Raw genomic sequence first — 19,326 nt, 5'->3', positions numbered from 1 at the left:
CGTGGAATTATATCCGAGCGCGCTTTATTCCACGGCGGTCACAGTTACGCGCGTTAACTCGCTCAAAATCCTAAAAGCCCGGAAACGCGGATCGGCCGTGGACTCAAAGGTTCCGTCCGCGAACGAGTTGTAATTCGCTAATGATCGTATGCGCCTTCCGCTCGCCTGCGGCATATACAATGTGCGATAGCGTCGAATAATATAAATGCCAAACTTTTCAGAGCCCGGATTTTGCGCGAAATTTATACCGAACTCGCCGATCGAGGCAATATGCCTGGGATGAAAGGGTGGCTCGGTCCGGTTTCAGACGTTTGATCCTGCACCGAACATGGATAAAGTTATAAATGAATTGAAATTTAATTCAGTTAGCGGAAATTACGAAACTTTATTTCGGAAGTGTCGGTTGCCGTCCTCAAGAGAGACAGAGAGAAAAAGAGAGATGAGAGAAGAAAGGAAGAGATAGAGATAAAGAGAGAGAGAGAGAGAGAGAGAGAGAGAGAGACAAAGCAATATAAATATTTTTTCATTATTTTTCACGCTTTGATCAGTAATTGATAGTTCGTGACACAGATTTTCTATCATTTTCATTATAAGATAAGATTTTATTGTAAATATTTTCGATGATATAATATTTTTTAATTCGCGAAGAATTGAAAAATATGAAGCTGTGAAGAATTGAAATATTTTAACTTTTATAAATCAATAAATTTTTATAATAAAAAAAGAGTAATTATAAAATGTAATATAATAGTTTGTTGTTTTAAATCGGAATATGATATGACACGCTTCGATAGCATCATTCTAATGTTTCATCAAAATGCAGCATCAACGGACTGGTTTGACTACGTATTTGCATAGAATTCCAGTGTAATGCAACTTCGGTTGAGCGCAAAGGGCGCAAAACAGCGCCTCGTCTCATGCCCTTATTATAATGTATTCCCATCGGTCGGGGGTCGAACTCGCTCCAGTAGGACACGGGTAGGATTCAACGATGTAACGTTTAGCAGACGGAAGTCTCGAGGGGTTAGAGCGAACTAGTTCCGGACGATTCCTCGCAGAATTGTAAATACAATAGAAACGACACGATGTCGATTTCCTTCATCGAAAACAGAATTTCCTCAAACTCGGATATTCAAAAACTTCTTATCAAAAGCGAAATAAATGAAAGCAAAAGATAACATACATTTCCAATACTTTTTCCTATCTAAAAATATATGTGTTTTAACATTTTAGCACAATCTTTTTTCAGAACTTTCCGTGTGTTATTATATTCGGTCTCGCATTTGCCATTTTAAAAGAGAACTCTCATGTTGTATGCACCTCAAAATATCAGAATATAAATCAGATTTAAATATGTAGATAATATCTTATAGATTAATCATGACCGACTGACCAAATGACTTATTTCTAAATTGTACAAACTTTCTAATCATATCAATATACAGAAAATTTTGACAAAAGATAAAACCTTATATAATAATTTAATACTGATTGTCTTTATAAAAACTGAATTGCAATTCGTAATTTTAAAGTTTTAAGGCTTTGCTATATGCAAATCTAGTGTCTATTGAAGGAATTAGATGCAAAGCAACTTCTTTTCAATGATCAATAATCCAAAATATAAGCTCATATAGCTAGCTGAAGTTTCCTATCTCATTTATCGTATTTATTCATATATTTTTTCCTAAAATAAATTCTTTAATCTCTCTGATGCTATATTATTTCATATTTTATAAGTTTTACTAATATATACCAAAATATAAATTATAATTTAAGAAAAAGTGAAAGTGTAGCATATTAGATTTGCAAACTTAGGAGTCTTCCACAGCATTTTCTTTCTTCTTTTCTGGCAATTTGTCCTCTCCTAATCAAATTAATATTCTTTCTTTACCAGTTTCTGCGAGACGGGTACGGTGCGCGTTGTGGCCGGATGAGGGGTGAGAAAACCTACCCTTAATTAGGTACGGTAATCACAAGAGCCGAAGGGAGCAAATCCAAGTTTGATTTACCATTCACCTGTTTTATCTAGATGCAATTATGCACCCCTCGTGTATATCGGGGAACTCGTATATGGGCGGATTATGCAAGGGGCCCATCATTCGCGGAACGGGGTATGACCGGGGAGGAAGAGGAGCGCGGGGGAAGGACTTTTCGCGTTTTGCGCCGTTCCTAACTCACGTACAGCTGCATAACTCCATTGTTGTATCGATTCGTACGCCGTTCTCTCGCTGGGCTTTTCGCTTCATCCCTTCGGCGAAGGGCAGCGCGATGGGTCGGAGAAGTTCGCTTTAACGAGCTTTCTCAAACTCGATTTTGACGGCGCGGGGGAAAGGTTGACTTCAACAGAAAGCGCACACCGTAGAATAAACACTCGCGTGAAGCGTGTATTTTATGTTACGCACGTATCTGCACATCCGTGCGGAGGATCGATACTCAAGTCAATATCGTGGCGATATTGATAAGCCAAGAAAGTATTACAACCGTCGCATAAAGTCTATATATCGACTTTCATGTATTCTAAGCATTTTTCTTAAAAACAGATTTTTTTTTTTTTTAGAAAAAGTAACTCACATTTTTTATTTTTCAGATGAAGAGAGGAGGGAGAGAGAGAGAGAGAGAGAGAGAGAGAGAGAGAGAGAGGGAGAGAGAGAGAGGGAGAAAGAGAGAGGGAGAAAGAGAGAGAGAGAATGCAAGAAGAGAATAAGAAAGAAAGAGAGTTCATTTAAAGAAAATATACTAATTATAAATAATAAATTTAATAGTTCTATACAAACTTTACAGAGAAAAGAGTTTTTATTAAAAAGAGTTTTTATTTAAATTTTATTTTTAAAATTGTTTCGTAGCACTTTAATATTTAGTTAAACATAAAAGCCTTTCTTATAATCACTAACAATAATTTTTATTAAAAAATATAATTTATTTTTGCTCTGATTTAAAATTTGTTTTATGCGAGAGGTTCCATCTTCTTTTTTTTCAGTTTCAGAAAATGGAAATCCTCGCAGGGAGACTTCTCGTTCCCATCACGAAAAGTTGCATGCTTCGTTGACTTTAATTTTAGGGGACACGTCGGAAATATATTAAATATAGATCAAATTTGTGCAAGCTAGGGAGTATTCTGATGGGAATATGATGACAGTGGTGAACTGTCAGAGAAGAATTTTTATTTTTGTAAGATTTCGAAAAGTATATTCTACGTATCAATACCTATTTTATTTATCCCTCATATATTAAGTTTCAGGATAAAAAGCATCAAAATGCTTTAAAAACTTTTACCTTGTAGAGATCAATTTATCTGTTAGATAATAGACAGCGTAACTATACATTGTAATTTTTTTAAATGAATGTCTAAAGAAAATTTTCAAGAAAAGAAGAATAAGGTAAAACAACTTTGCTGGAACATACACGCTTGCATATTTACAGACGACAGATGAAAGATGCGAGATTTCTGATATACACATAATATACATACATACAACTTATGTATATTATCTACCTATGTACACCTTCATGTTTTAAGTTACATAGGACAGATAATTCGACTTTTACCAGTGTCCGATTTACACAATATCTCGTCAAGCGGTCTACAGTTGACAAAAGGAGAGGTGCATCGGGGACTTGACAGCAATCAATGCCGATAATTCGTCGCCAGGAGATAAAATTTAAACGGTGAAAGCAGGCAGAGAAACGATAAAAATCGCGAAAACATTGATGTTCCTACATGCTTAATACGGCAATGACTTTTATAAATTGTGAGCTTTTACAAACTCATTTAAAAAGGTATATATACGACTAGCTTGATGACGACGATATTCCTATATCCATAAATCTTTTGTATGAAACGATTGTAGAAATGATATCAATTATTGTTAATCAAGCGAAATAAATTTTCTTAATGCAGCAACAAGTATACGTTATAAATTTCGTGAAATATTTTACATGCCGATAGTATCGTCGTTGTTATTCAGAATTTTTTTTACTGCTGATTACGTTTTTTTCAGCTAAGGGGACATTGAAAAATCACAGAGACGTTTTCTCGTTATCTCAATGATATAACATACTGAGCGTATGAAAGATCACGTGTGGGTTGTGTGTGGGAAACGGTTGAGATAAATCGATGTCCTCAAAATTGCCAGGCGCGATATTTCGGTGCATCAAGACTCGCCGACGTTTTTTCTCCCGTCCGAGAGATAAGTCGGGGCACTTTAAAATAATTCCGCGGATCCTCGGGTGACTCTTAATAGCTCGGAAGTGATGCGTCTCAAGAGACCTCTTACGCGTGGCACGGGGGCGTGCGTGATCTAGATTCCGGCATATCGCCCTCGCACCCCCGAGAAAAAAAGAGCGAAAGTTCCGACCCAGGTTGTATACCGTAACGACGTGGCAGCGAGACGCTCTCTAAAAGGCATCTCGTAAACTCGAGTTTGCCAGTTTCGAATTTCGGTTTACTAAATAGCCTGTTACGCGTCGATATCTCCACCCTCTTCCAAGTTCCTTCGTATTTTCAAAAAGGTGAAGAAACAAAGTGAAATCCACCTATCGAAAGATCTCTGTATATTTCACTTATACGAATTTATTACATATTCGCCAACATATCATCCAATGTTCCTAAAATATTGATTTTACTTCTGCATTTGCATTTTAATCTCAAATGAAATTCGTATAAAACGTCACCGTTATAGACGACTGTTAATTAATCTCTTTTTTTTAGTTACTATACACTATATTTCCTGGGATTACTTTCCACTCACAGATCGGTCGATGCAAAACCATGTTAAAAAATTATTCACGTTTCTCTCGCTTTCTGTTGCTCTCTTTTCTTTCGTATCCCTTCAACGTCCAAATCTTGCCGCTCGTCCTACCTCGTCCTCGTTTGCGTTCTTACAGGGAAACGAGCGATTAATGCCTCGCGAAAGTTACGGGCAGAAAACACACTTGTCGAGGAGAATAATGGCGCACGAAGAAAGGAAACCGTGAATACCGCGGCGCCGCGTAAAATAACGCTAATGTATCTTTATAACGGGCGGAAATCAAGTTTTATTATGACTCAAGATTCGCTCGAATATTCCACCACTATACCTGGCTTTAGTATAAACACGTCTTATTATTATCTTTATTCCCTTTCACCAGACGGGTTCGTAACTTTGCTATAAAATTGTCTCATAATTGTGAAGTTCAAATTGTTCCTAAATGCAAAACTCTTTTTCGACTATGCATTCCAACAAAATGCAATAATTGTTAGATTAACAGAATATTAAAATCTATGCGAATTCCGTTGGAAGAAGTACAGCTTCCGCGCAACTTTTGTATAACTAGCAAAAATAAAAGCTGGGACAATGCTGAATTACTCTATGTATTCTTGAGTTAAAACGTAACGCAGAGCGTAAAAAAAGCAGCAAAGTTCGCTGCATAACCCAGGATGAGGAAAAGAAGATAAGAGGAACAAGATAGAAAGTTCAGAATAGGAGATGGAGGAAAGAGGCAGCGAGACAAGAGGCGAGCGTGATGTTAGAGGAAAAGCTTAATATGGCGCCGTCCGGCGTAATAGGCGAATCAGGCATCGACCCACCCCCTACGACTCGACGAAGAGAGGCAATTTTCTTTATTTCACAGCGCGTAATTATATTAGGCAATAGTGATGTTCGTTCGTTTCATAAAGGCGAAAAAATGAAAGGTCCGACCTTCCGGGATTTTAACATCGGCGGATCGAACGAGCGGACGATGTGTATCCTGGCGAAGCTTTTCATCGGATTGGAAAAACTCATGCGAGCCAATCGAGTGTGCCCCCCGTCGCAAATATCATTCGCGATGTTTCTCGCGTTTTCATGGATTGTTTTTCGTTTCTTCTTGCCTCGTTGCCCGGCGAACAGTAATATCGACTGCGGAAAGCGGTTGATACTTGGCAGTCACGAGACGGAGGGATCCCTTCGCATTCCCTTCGCATTTCGTTCTTCAGACTTGATAAATCTCCTAATGTCTTTTTCGCTCTTTCTCTGTTCTCCGATTTTTTGCGCCACATTTCTTCTTTCTTATAGTTCTCGTTGCATGTAACTGGTACGACAATACTTTTTCTTCCTCAAACTCCTTCGTACGATAAGCTTGTCTGTATTAAATTGTTCTTATATCGTACGTATACAATAGTACAAATAAAGTTTATACTTTTTCAACTAATATAAGTATAACTAAATTATTGCTATAATCTTCTTCGCCCCTTTTCTTTTCTATGCTTTTGATAAATAATTATCAAATATAGTAAAAAATTAATGAATTACGTATAGTTAAAAATATTAGAAAATTCCCAAAAGTTATTACGTCAATAGAGATTTTTATAGTAAATATTTTACATAAATTTCAAGTAATATTTCACATAAATTTCATTTAACAATGATTCTATTTCCCGTTATTTATCTTTCCTGAATTTCGAAAGTCATCTGAGAATAACCTTCTCTGAAGCGTTGTTTGAGGAAGAAAGTCCGCGAGCTTTGATCTCGCCCCTTGAGATCTTCAGAATTGTACGGGTAAATAAATATCCCGGTAATTCGATGCGAGCCCATTAGGAGAAAAACAAAAGAGTCTGAATGGGACGGAGAAATTTTCCGGCAGATAATTGAAACTGGAGACGTTTCAACATTACGTTCTTTCGAGTACCTCTAACCTGGAACGGGTACTCTGCTTCCCGTGCGAGTACAGACTGTACAGCTCGCTAACAATACTTTTAGAAGTTTCTAAATACAGCGATAGAATAAAATAACAATCCGTTGTTTCTCTCGACGCGCACTCAGTTTTATATTACTTAGAATCCCCTAAAATATACGTTTTCATCAATTCGCTGCTTTCGTTTACCGTTCATGAAGCTCTCTGTTATTCCATCAGATAGATACGAAACTTTCTTTCTTCGTGGTAATGCAAACAGAGAAAATTGCGTAAATTGCGTCTTCTAATTGGACAGTGTTCCGTAATGATGAGTTAATTCATAACATCAGTATTTTGAGAGATAATAAACGAAACTTTAATAAATCATGAAGTTTTAAAATCTCGTTTCTTTTTCTTTTGCCAGGAGCTCAAACATATGGAGCTTCAAATCATTTTTGTTTGCTACTATGAGAAGCTTAATATGAAACAAAAATGTACCGGCCAACTTATTCGTTTCATAACACCGTCTGATTTTTATCTTTTTTTTTTCCCTTTTATCCTTCATCCTATCCGATTAGCGATATTTCGCCGTTTTGCATTAAATCCGTAAGTTATTGAATTTGATTCATGCACAGTGCGCGAATGTAAGACATGTACCTGACATAATATATGCTCAATAGAGGCACCGCGGTGTGCATACAGGTATGCGAAATGTACCGAGACGTAATTTGTGGATCGTTGCGTTAGCATCAGCATTTAAGCGACGTTTTCGGAAATTACGACGGGATGTAGCTCGCGCAGATGAGGAGGTTTTTGCATAAATTGTAATTAACATACCATCAATTATGATTATGACGGACACGCGTGTGGCAAGGCAGATTAATGTTTATGGGTAGCGAGCTTTATGGTCAAGAGTAATGCGAGGCGCGCAAGGTGCCAAACTGGAAATTAGATCGCAACGCAAAGGATTTACGGTAGCCGGTAACATCAGGTAACAACGGTGTAACACTTACCATGAAATTAATGCTGAGCCAGCAATCTCTGTTATACGTAATGTATATGAATATTACATAAAGTATGTACGGTTTTTACAATATGCATATACTTGGTCAACATGTCGGCAAAAATTATCATTATTTTACATATAATTTTTAATTTAATTGTTATAAATATAATTTTTAACATTTTGCAAAAGCAATCATGTTTACGATTTATTACGTATTCCATTTAGCATTCGCAAAAGTGACAAATGGAATAAATAAGATTATGAGCCGTTATTAAATTACACAGTTATACATAGAGAGGTTCATATTGACAGTGAATAATAATGTCCATGAACCGTTTTACTGATTTATAAAGAGTGATATTTTATATCATATACATGTTTTTGATGAATTAAAAATAGAGCTGCTTGTAGAAATTAATGATCGAATCGATAGTCACCGGATGCTACCGGCTTAATGACCGACACGTATTACAGTCGATAAAACCGACAGACAGGGAACAGAGTTTATCGCGTATTGACAATATTTTATAATAAAGAGATGATATACGAGGGATTTGGTTTATATTTGAAACTTTCACCGTTATAGAGCGTGCAATAGCTATTCTTATAGAACGCAAAGTTAAACCCACATGGAGCTCGTAGAGAGAATAGCCCCACACACTAACGTGCTTTATAGTTCATCTACATTGGATACCATGGGGTGTTATTAGAACTTTTCAGTCGTATAAATCTGCGCTCGCGATGATACGATTTTCTGCAAGGATGTTCTCTAAGTCATTGTAAATAGATCCGTTAAAAATGCGCGCTAAGCGATTCGTAGGCTTTACCAATGCTAATAAATTTTTTTTTACAAATGTGTATATCTATGTAAATTAATAAATTATACATTATTTTATTCCCAAATATATATATAAAGTCGCTACGATAAGCATTGCTAAATACCATTAGTTTAACCAATTTATTTTGAATTTCGTTATAAAAAACGAAGATGTCTCCAGTACTTATCTAAATATTTTATAGTATGTACACATCCCACACCCCCCTCCACACACACACACACACACACACACACACACACACACACACACACACACACACACACACACACAAATATATATAAAAGATATTTAGATAGATATTGGACACGTTCATTTTCTGTATTTTTTCGTTTTATATATCTTCATTTTTTAAATTGATAAAACTAATAGCTTGATACTTAGCAATGCTTACGGCGACTTTAAAGTACCAATACGTCAAGCGTAATAACGATATTTGCTTTCCTTCAGAGCTTTCGGTGAACGACTGAGAAATCGTAATAAATCTCCGTCGTTGGTGAGATAATATTGCGAGAAGGCGAGATTCACGTCCGTAGCGCATATCCGGGAATTTGAGAGCGAATGGCAGGGATTATGGCGCGCGGTCACACGCTTTGAAACTTGGTAGTTTTAAGGTGCGCGCGCGACGCAAGAGACGTGTCGACCAAACGAATGGTCTTCCTGCTCGCGGAAGCATTTCATGCAAATTTGTCCCAGTGCGATGTCACTCGTACTTTCCAGTCCGCGCGGTAACCAGCGACCTACTTTCCGTTCTCGCGCTCTTCTCAAGAGACGCTCATTCTTTGCACATACAAAGCACACGGGACTCCTAATGTGTAGTCAGTTAGAGCGCTTCGTTACAAATAATTAGAAATTAAATTATACGGTTACATATAAGCCATCAAAAGAGAATATATAGTTTTAAAACAGACGATACGACGCAAATTAATTTTTTAATCGATTCTAATATATTTTTATATTGGATTATATCTCATTTAATAATTATTATATGAAATGTGCCAATATGAAATTAAGCGAGGAAAAAGAATCTCGCTCTATTTTTTAATTATACTTTCACTATCGTATTCACTGTTTTTATTTTCACTTTCATTTTCATATTCCGTGTTCCGTACCCTCGCACGCGGACGTGCGTGTATATGCAACTTTCAAAGTTCCAAGTTCTCCATTTAGTCACGCTACCAAGAATAACCAGCAACTTTTACGAGTGCGTCTCAAAAAATTTTTCACGCGCATAGCGAAATGAGGCTCAGCAGGTGCGAAACGTCGCGAAGGGCGCACGTGCGCTACCGCCGAAAATACTGCCGATCGTATCGCGTCGTGTCACGCGAACCATCCGGATTTTTATTATCACACCGACGCTACGTGCACCCTCCTCTTGCGCCCGTATTCCTTTTTTTTTTCCTCCACGGGCCACGAAGTGCGTGCGCGGCGATCTAAAATTAGGATGGTACGTTTCCCACGTTCCTATCTGCCGGTCAATTACCACCCTCGTCGAGTGCCTCGATAAGGATTCTTCGACTAATTGCAGCGGGGGATAGGCGAAGTTAACGTGTCACCGTTTTACAGCTATCGTTTTATTCTTCGCTTGCGTGGCTCGAATCCATGCCTCTGTCGTACTTACGCGCATGCGGCAAATGCTTATCGTTTGAAGCGTACACGTTTTATCGCACGGGATTATCTGTGATGGATTTTCGGATATGTAACTGTTTAGAAAGCCGTGCATTCAATTTTCATGCAGCGACCGTTCTACCGCATATGAATGATTGCAGAGAACAATATTGAATTTCCCATTTGTATGTAACGCACGATATTTGAATATAAAACGATGTTAGAATTTTTCGACAGATAAACGCAATCCAGAGAAAAGAATTGCCCATAACAAATAGAATAAATAGAACAAATTGCATTCAATACACTCTATCTTCACAATTCCTGGAAAGTTCCCGTGAGTTTAATGAGTAGGTATCTTACATTCCGTACTATCCCTTCTTCGTCAACATTATAATCTTTAATTCCTAATTGATGTAACTAGTGTCAGACTCATCACAAAATTCCTAAAAACGTATAAACATATCGCATAATACTAGTTTCTTGAATAATTTCTGAACGCTTATTTTATATCTTTCTTTTGTCCGCAACAAAGACTTATATTTATAATGGCTGTCATTATAAATAAAAGTATATAAGATAAGAGAATAAAATTTGTATCTTAAACCGTGGACAGTTTAATAATTGTTCGATTAAAGATAAACTGAATGTGCTCAAATAAAATAGAAAATATGATGTTATTAAAATATCATATGATTTTCCGCAATGTTACGCGACAAAAGTATTATTATATTTCATTGTATTTCATTTCATATAATATAAAGTCAAATTATAAATAACTAAAAACGCATAAATTAAAAGAGGTCAAATTTGTGCATTGTAAAAATAAATATAATAATCGTCATCGTGCTCTTTTATTAAGTAAATTAATCAAACAGAATATATGATACTTTGACATATTTCTTGTCAGCTTTTTATTCATTTTTGTAACATGTATATGAAAAATATTTTTAAATATTGTTTTCTTTGTTTTGCACCAGCTCATAATATTTATAAGGTTAAATTCTTAAAAATTATGTCTATAAAAATGCAAGGAAATTAATAATAGGCATGACTCATTTCTTACTTCATTTTCACAAAATAATTATGCATAAATTTTATATATTTTAAACAGAAGTGGTAAACAAGAATACATACTGGAGAAACAGAAAACATTAAATTTAAACATTTTAAATTTAACTTCCCGTTCTTCCCGTAAAAGGCAGCCGCTGAACGAGCCTCGATTCGGTAGGGCGGATGGAAAGTTTAAGAGGAAGAGAAGCCCGAGTCGCGCGCAAATTGAAGCTGGGATTAAGACGTCGGGTGAGATTAAGGCTTCCATGTTGATTAATTTAAATAGTTCCGCTGTCGCATCGCGGAGAGACAAAAGCATACCCGTAACCGTAGCTACGCCGAGCGGCCGGGGTACGTAGGGAAAGGATGCATGGTAAACAACTTACTTTTCACAGTGCAGAGGCGACCCGGAGAATTAAGGAACGTAATACAGAGTTAAACGAAGCGCACTTGGATGTCGACCTGCTTTAATCGTGAATTTGTTCGAATTCAGACGTTACTCCTCCATCTTTTTCCGTCACTTATCTAACGTTTCTCCAGTAAATAAGAGGAAGTTATTTTTTCATTATAAAACAAATGACGAAAGACATAAGAAAATCTACGTATCATCGGAAAATCGATTTATAGTGGAATGAAAGATAAAGATATACTTCATATTTCAATACTTTTTAAATAATAAATTTTTCATCAACGTGCAACATAATTTTATCGTTCCCGATTATCTCACAATGTAAAACGTACCTTTGAAAAAACGCAGGACATTTCTTACGCTTTTGTTTCATCAACAGAGATGTGACTTTATAGTCTTTTAATATTAATTCATGAAAATGTTTTTTAAATTTTTCTTATGTTTCCTCTATATTCTTTCACAAACCTACATAAAACTAAAATATTTAGTATTAGAAAAAATGAAAAACCATTTCAATTCAAATAAAATAATTTTTTAATTTATAATATTATTTATTTTCAAAGAAAAAAATGTTGTGCCAATTCAGAAAATTAAATGCTTTTTAAATAATCAATATGAGCAGTAAAAAAGTTAATTCTTTCTTTTAAGTACAGAAAAATAGAGAGAAAAAAAAGAGTATTTCCAAGTTACTGTAATATTTTTCTATGATAATACGTCGTGATAGCTTACTTTTCTTACTTAAAGTCATACTAATATAGCACTTCACGAAAACAAACTTGATATGATTTCGAAATCATTTCTTGAAAACAGCTTTAATTTTTCGTGAGTGTCAGCAATAACTGCCGTTTCGATCGATTCGGTCCCCGATATCGAAAGGAAAGATAGTAACGACAGATAAGGTTGAACGTCTGAAAAGAAAATAAAAAGAAAGAAAGTCTTTACTGTCGGTTAAGTGGAGCGAGTGTTCCTTTAATCACATTGTTCCAGTTAATAAGTGATAAATATCATAGAGAAGCAATTGTCTTCTTTCGTGTATCATCCAAGATACGATGAAGACCGTATCCGTTTATCCTGGCTAGGAAAGGTAAGAAAGGTAAGAAAGGTTTTACTTTTTTGATAGGTTTATATAGATCAATATGAAATCTGTGTCTATGATACTATATATAAAGAAAAGGAAAAGATAAAGAACTTAAAAAAGTAATAGCTTAGCGAAATATTTCTACCGCATTTCTGATATAATAAATAAAACTTATTTTTAATCTATATTATGTCGTAGAAGTATCAAAAAAGAAATGTATAAGCCATCACTACGAATTTCTACATCTTGAAAAATTACAAGTGATAAATTGATCTTAAACATTTCTATGAACTATATAAAATTATTTGTCAAATATATATACGTATTTTTTTCTAAAATCTAAAATAAAAGATAGGAATAAATATAAAAATTATATTAAAAAAAAATTTATTTGATATCCAAAATCGAATGTTGTTATTTCGTATTGGGAAAAGTTCGCGGTTTTCTGCGAGCACCAAGCTATCGTGATCAGTGTTCTCGGCAGATTCGGTCGTTAGCAGTCCTTAGAAGGAAGTCGGAAAAACGGACGTAAGGCGTAACGGACGAACGACGAATAAAGGAAGGATGGAACGAGAGAGGAAATTCTCGTTCGCTCTCTCGGACAAGGGTCGCGCGTGTTCTTTTAGCCGCGTTGCCTCAGCAACAGAGTACCTTCCGTCTCGCTGACCTGCTGTTTCCGGTGACACCGATGGTCCTTCCTTCTCTCGTCATTTTACCGAGACTGGTGCGCGCTTTCTCGGGAAAAGAAAAAAGAAGTATACGGCTGACAGTGAAAAACTGCGAGAAAGCGTTAAGGGTCGATGTGATTATCGTTCGGAAATGACGATATTTTTGGATTAAATTCTCTATTATCAGTCCTTGTAACGTAATGATTTCGTATCCTTTGTGATTAAAGAGATCACGTGATGATCGTTGGTAGATCATCGCGGCAAATTGAGCGATGATAGTGTCAATAGGATACCTCGTCTATACCGAGATTGAATTATTAAACAAGTGAGCTTTACATGACGGTAATAATGTTATCTTATAGTCGGGTACTTTGCCGATAGATAGAATTCAAAATAGAGACGTTGCCGTATGGCGTAAGTATAGAATGAAATCGATACTCCTGACTAGAGTTCAAGATCCTCAAGAAAAGATCGACGAACTCGCGTGACTACCTATGAATGCTTAATACGAGGCTTGAATACCGAGGTATGTGTCAATCACTACAAATAGTTAATTAATATTAAGATACGACAGATAGTCATATGCATTGCTATACAGATTGCTATTCATAATTTGAGGGAGTTTAGGAACTTGAGCGCGATAGGGAATGCATTAGTAATTCCACTCCGAGAGAACCTCTTAACATTGGCATGCGACATAAATTGGATAATCCAAGCTGCGAGCGATGTTTCATAAAACATCGATATCAAATGTTATTACTACGATCGTGTCGTATAATCGCGTGATGCGGGTACCCATTTTAAATGCAATTCATTCCCTGTATATGATTTCACAGACAGATTATCGGAACGTTGCTTTTTGCAAAAACATTATGTAATTAATGCGTTTGTCGTATTTTTGAATTACCTGCGCGCTCTTTTTCCTGAAGATTTAATTATAAATAAAAATAATTTTGTTGTGCCGTAAAATCATATAAAATGCAACCGCAGTGAGAGTAATATCAACTATATTAGTATGAAGTCGCTCGGAAGCATTCCGCGTGCAAGCGATGAAATATGAATTGCGGCACGTAGTGGGCCATTAGCTGCTTGAGAAAAGAAAGAAGGAGGAATGCTGAAGGACGGTAATGAGGTAGAATAAAGAGCGAACTAATTCGAAATTTCGTGCGCGTCACCGACGGCGATCGACCGGCACGCTTGGCGCGAAAAGGGACGGGGGGAGCGAAATGGAAATGCCTGGGACGGGGCCTGTTCAACATTCTAAATATTTTAAAAGTTCAACTCATTTGAATTGGAACATCTTTAGACGTGTCTCTCTCTCTACTTCCTCCTCTTTCCCGTCTGCCTCCCATCGGTCGGATCGTTGCGGAGTTCTCTGTACTTATCGTACTTCCTACTGCGCTTTCGTCTGCTTGGCCTTCGTCTGGTCGATTGATTTAGATTCTCGAAACTTTCGCACTCGAGTTTTGTCGCGTAGACATTCTCTATGATCACGGAGAAAGCCTTCGACTCGTTTAAGTTGCTTTTGCGTTTTAAAAATTATCCCTGCGGAATTCGTCCAATGTCTTGTATTTTTTACATAGTGTCGAGTGTTAAATGACTTAAGAAAGAATTTTTCGGCATTTCTCGCCATAATTAAAAATTATATCTATTTGATTTTATCCACGTGAAGCCGCAGTTTACGCAACGATGACAAAATTTACGAAGCGTGATTGATAATTTGTCACGATGGCTGAAATCTATCGAACGTCACGATGTGTTCACGGTTTTAGCACGAATCAGTTGCGGGCCATCGATTCTTGCTGCTGAGGCTTAATTCAGCCACGCGAAGCCCAGCCAGCAGGTAAAAAGCGATAAGGCTCACCGATTTGCTGGCCCAAAAATCCGCTTACTCGTTCGCGAATTTCTCGAGAATCTACGTTATGTTGTGCCAGTTGGAATATGAATGCGTCACATTCGCGGGTCGCACGAGAGACGATGCCGCACATTCGCGTTTACGGATTGGCGAAATTCGCGGGAAGCGTACTAACTCACCTGGTCACGGTTGGCGTGGAAGCGACCCCCGGGGATCGTGCTGGATAACTCCGTGGACTTCCTGACATCAAGTACTCTGCAACACACAGCGAAACGTTTGTCCTTAATGCTCTGCTGCATAAAGTCACACTCGGCGATCGAGTAACGCATCGTCTTGCACCGGTTAACGGCGATACAAACTACAAACCGCAAGCAACTACGATATGCGATTATAAATATCCGCTAACGTTTTGTTCAATTAACAGCCACGTAACAGTGTTAAAATATGTTGCGATATGAAAGTTATCAGAGAAAAGCATGAACATCGAGGTACAATCATAATTTTAATAATGCTACTTATCTAAAATGATTTGGATATATGGCGATAATTAGCATCGAAATTATGTTCTTCAATTAAAGCGATGATTAATGTCAGATATTCTCTGCATGATTCTACTCTAAAGTATGACAAGTGTGATACAAGTAGAAATTCTTCGATACATTCCGAGCATGTTCCAATTTTCTGTGCATTTGATTCATGACTGCTGCATACTGCGGCATTTCGCTGAAACATATGCCGCCGTAACTACTGCTTAATTACTTAGACAGGTAACAGGATCTGCGGCGGACGCAGATATTCCTCTACTCTCGGCAACTTGACCTGTGTCATACGACGAGATAATTGAGTTTATTAAACGCAAGTTGTTCTCGTATTCGCAAGTGCTTTAACCCTGTTTTGAGTATAGTGTCCGCGGAATTATTTAAATAAAACAATCAAAATAGATGCATGCTTATACCGTTCTTAATTATATGTCTTATATCAGTATACGTCCAAGAAAACACGTCCAAGAGCGATTGATGTAACGTAAAGATAGAAAATTGGGAATCGTTAACAGAATTGACGGGGCGTTTTAATTAATTGAAAACTTAAGGGGTTGTGTCGTAAGGAGATGTGGACTACGCGAACAGATAAATCGGAAGAGTGATAAGTGCGATCGTCGAAGCGAATTCGTAGAGGCTCTGGTATCAACGAGTAGCGACGCGCGCGCATGCATAATTAATTTTCAAACTTTCTTTCCTGCCCGATGGCAGGCTGACGTTGCCATTCGATTTAGCCTTCGTTCACCGTGCGTGGTCTCCGGTCTGTCGGTTCGTAGCGTCATGCATATTCTAGTTGATGGGTCGTCGCGAGCTACCTTCCTTTTATCTGTATAGTTAATGTGTTCATGACTAATGTAACCGTCAGTGACGTCCTGCTATCGACCGCAGTCGTCTGATGCTCACCTCAGTCGCCAGCGCAACATCTCGTCAACTAAATCTCTTTACTGAATAATATTTAATATTCCCCGTCTGTAAACGTCATCAACGACTTTTCCCGGATTATGTGACTATTATATATATATATATATATATATATATTTAAACAAAAATACACATATATATATATATATATATATATATATATATGTATTAACAAAAATAATAACAAGCATTCCTAAGTAATTGTAACGCACAACGAGTACCTTTCTTCTTTAGGAAGAAAGATTTTCACACACCGTGAAAATTGACTATTGAATAAATAACGAAATTGATTGGGAGTTAGCGAGTAAGTCTAGAGAGGAAGCGATCGCAAAATGAAAAATAACAAGAATAGTTTGTTCGTTTACTTTGATATACCGACGCTACATTGGTTTTGGCTCATAAGGTTCTTCAAATCACCGTTTTCGCCCTCTTATTTTTGCGGCAATTTGTCACTGTCTATGCCCCGAGGAGCTTTACTTTTACTATACTAAACTCCAAGTATAACTCACTACGCACTGATAAGAGATACCATTACATCATTTTATATCAATTTCTGTGTTCGTATATTTATTGCAAAGTATCGAATCTTTATCAATATACACATATATGATAAGTGTCCATATTCGAATCCTGTAACTATTTAATATCTAATCACAGTTCTATATATGCAAAAAGTACAAGGATGCGAAATGTACGACAATGGCATAATCATGAAAGAGGCAAGTGCGATCGCGTAAAATTACCACTTACTGCCGATCATAAACATCAGCGATTCAATCTTAGACCGGGTTTACCACCGAAATCTGCGAAACGGGATCGGAATCGTCGTGTCATCGACACGGCCTTGCCATTCGTCACTTGCAAGCTCAAAGGTTCGCTCGCAACACACAGGATGTAACATTTCCTTTGTAATTCTGAGCATAAATTGGCGCGTGTCAGATGCGAATGACTCGATTCCGTTGAACCGCGCGTGTTGGTAGGTGGATAGGTAGGTATAGAAACCTCTATCGGTCGGAGAGAGTCCTGACAGCTGGGAGCACAAAGCGACGGGTTCATTCTCGCACGGCGAGAGGTTGGTTGCCAGGCTGCCGAGGCTTAGCAGCCATGCCGGCTACCGTTTGTTTCGTCCGGTAGTCATGGTGATAACACGGAGAAGGTGGGCGCAACTGATCGAGGGTTCTCCGATATCTCGCATATTTTCTAGTAGCCACCCTCTCGGCGAAAGCGACGCTCCTGACTCGCTGGACCACCCATCGAGAATATTAACGCCCACGAAGGGATGCGCCGCATGCCTTTGTCGGGGTACTTCCGGAAGAAATAAGCTGTACCGAAATTGCAAGCGCAAATGCAGCGAACATAGCCCCCGACAATGCCAATGGAATGAGAGCAAGTCACCATTGTGTAAGGATTTACTGTATCTTCACATTGAGTTTTCTAAAGACAGTAATTCTTCTTTTCGTAAAAGCGTTAATGTAAGAATTTTCTTTTAGTATAGAAAGAAACGAAATAACTGATAACTGATATTAATTATGTCAACGTTTTAATTTCAATAAATTTAAAAAATCAAAATAGAGTAAATATACACCTGCAATAAAATATCAAGCATAAAATTAGAAAAAATCATTTCAAGATTAATAAAGATATTTTTAAAAATGGGATTCAATACAAACGTATGTAAAATAGACATTTATATTGAACATTTTATGCATCATTTTAAATAAACAAGATGTAACATTTTATCTGACATTGTGTCTTATCTATTTGTATATTTTTTTTCGTATAAAACTTGAAAATATTTTTTTACGTAAGCTAAATATTCTTGTATGAATTCGACGGACGATGCGATCGAGTTAGTAATGAGCGATCATTATCTTGTAGCAATCCTTAAGAGAGATTTCAATTCCTCTTTTACAGTCGCTTCAAGAATACTTCCAAAGTCTGCCTTCATTAGTATTTGTTTCGGCCGATTTTAGAAAAATTCTCTTCGAAACGAGCCGTTCGTCGGCGGAGAACGATCGATTATGTTCTATCTACGGGAACTGAAGTCTGGCCGACCCATCCTTCGCTCGAAAAAGTGTCATTATCTGCTAATGGTGTAGCAGCAACTAGGTCGATGCGCTTGGTCGGTTAATGACGTGACTTTCGCATTTTACCGATGGACTATACCGGTTTTATCTACGTACTCCGATTTTACCTGATGTCCTCTCGGAGATTCGCGAGCACCGCGACCACCTCCCGGAGCGGCAGTTATTTAGGGGTTAAGGTCGTTTTTATTGTCGCGCCGCATTCTTATCGTGTTACTTCGTTACTTCAAAGGATCCATTCGCTGCCAGGCAAAATATCTCTGCGCGAGTTACGCGAGAGACAAGCTCGCGCGAAATACCATCGTGTAAGAACATCGCCGACCCAAATACGTCGCCGTCGTCAAAAAGAAAAGAGTGTTATCGCGAGCACGATAACCAGACTGGAAATTACATAAGCGGAATTAAGTAAGCGATGCACATCCCATCGCGATAATCTTTTCCCTTGCTCAGGGTGCTGACAGAGCATGCCGACTAATAGCTTACCTAAAAGCAAGCAATTTAGCCGATCGGGTGGCATTCTCGGATCAAGGAGAGCTCCTCCTCTTCGTAATCGAGGGCGCACGGTCGACTGACCCGTTCTTTATTTAATCATTGCACATGGCTCTCTTAACGAAGACGAGTGTGTTTTCCGGGTGGAAA

At 37.5% G+C, this 19,326-nt stretch overlaps 1 protein-coding gene across 1 annotated transcript in view; it reads right to left on the bottom strand.

Moving 5' to 3' along the window:
• Ten-a (Teneurin-a transmembrane protein) overlaps positions 1 to 19,326 on the bottom strand; it is a 426,087-nt gene that overhangs the window by 145,166 nt on the left and 261,595 nt on the right. Inside the window, exon 9 of the mRNA XM_089070549.1 lies at positions 15,323 to 15,398. Coding sequence (XP_088926675.1) covers positions 15,323 to 15,398 — 76 coding nt within the window. The remainder of the gene's footprint in view (positions 1 to 15,322; positions 15,399 to 19,326) is intronic.

This window comes from Pogonomyrmex barbatus, unplaced genomic scaffold, assembly GCF_055798465.1.
Source record: "Pogonomyrmex barbatus isolate J1 unplaced genomic scaffold, ASM5579846v1 scaffold10, whole genome shotgun sequence".
NCBI lineage: Eukaryota > Metazoa > Arthropoda > Insecta > Hymenoptera > Formicidae > Pogonomyrmex > Pogonomyrmex barbatus.
Note: the sequence above shows the minus strand (reverse complement) of the source record. Positions and strands in the feature narration are given on the sequence as shown.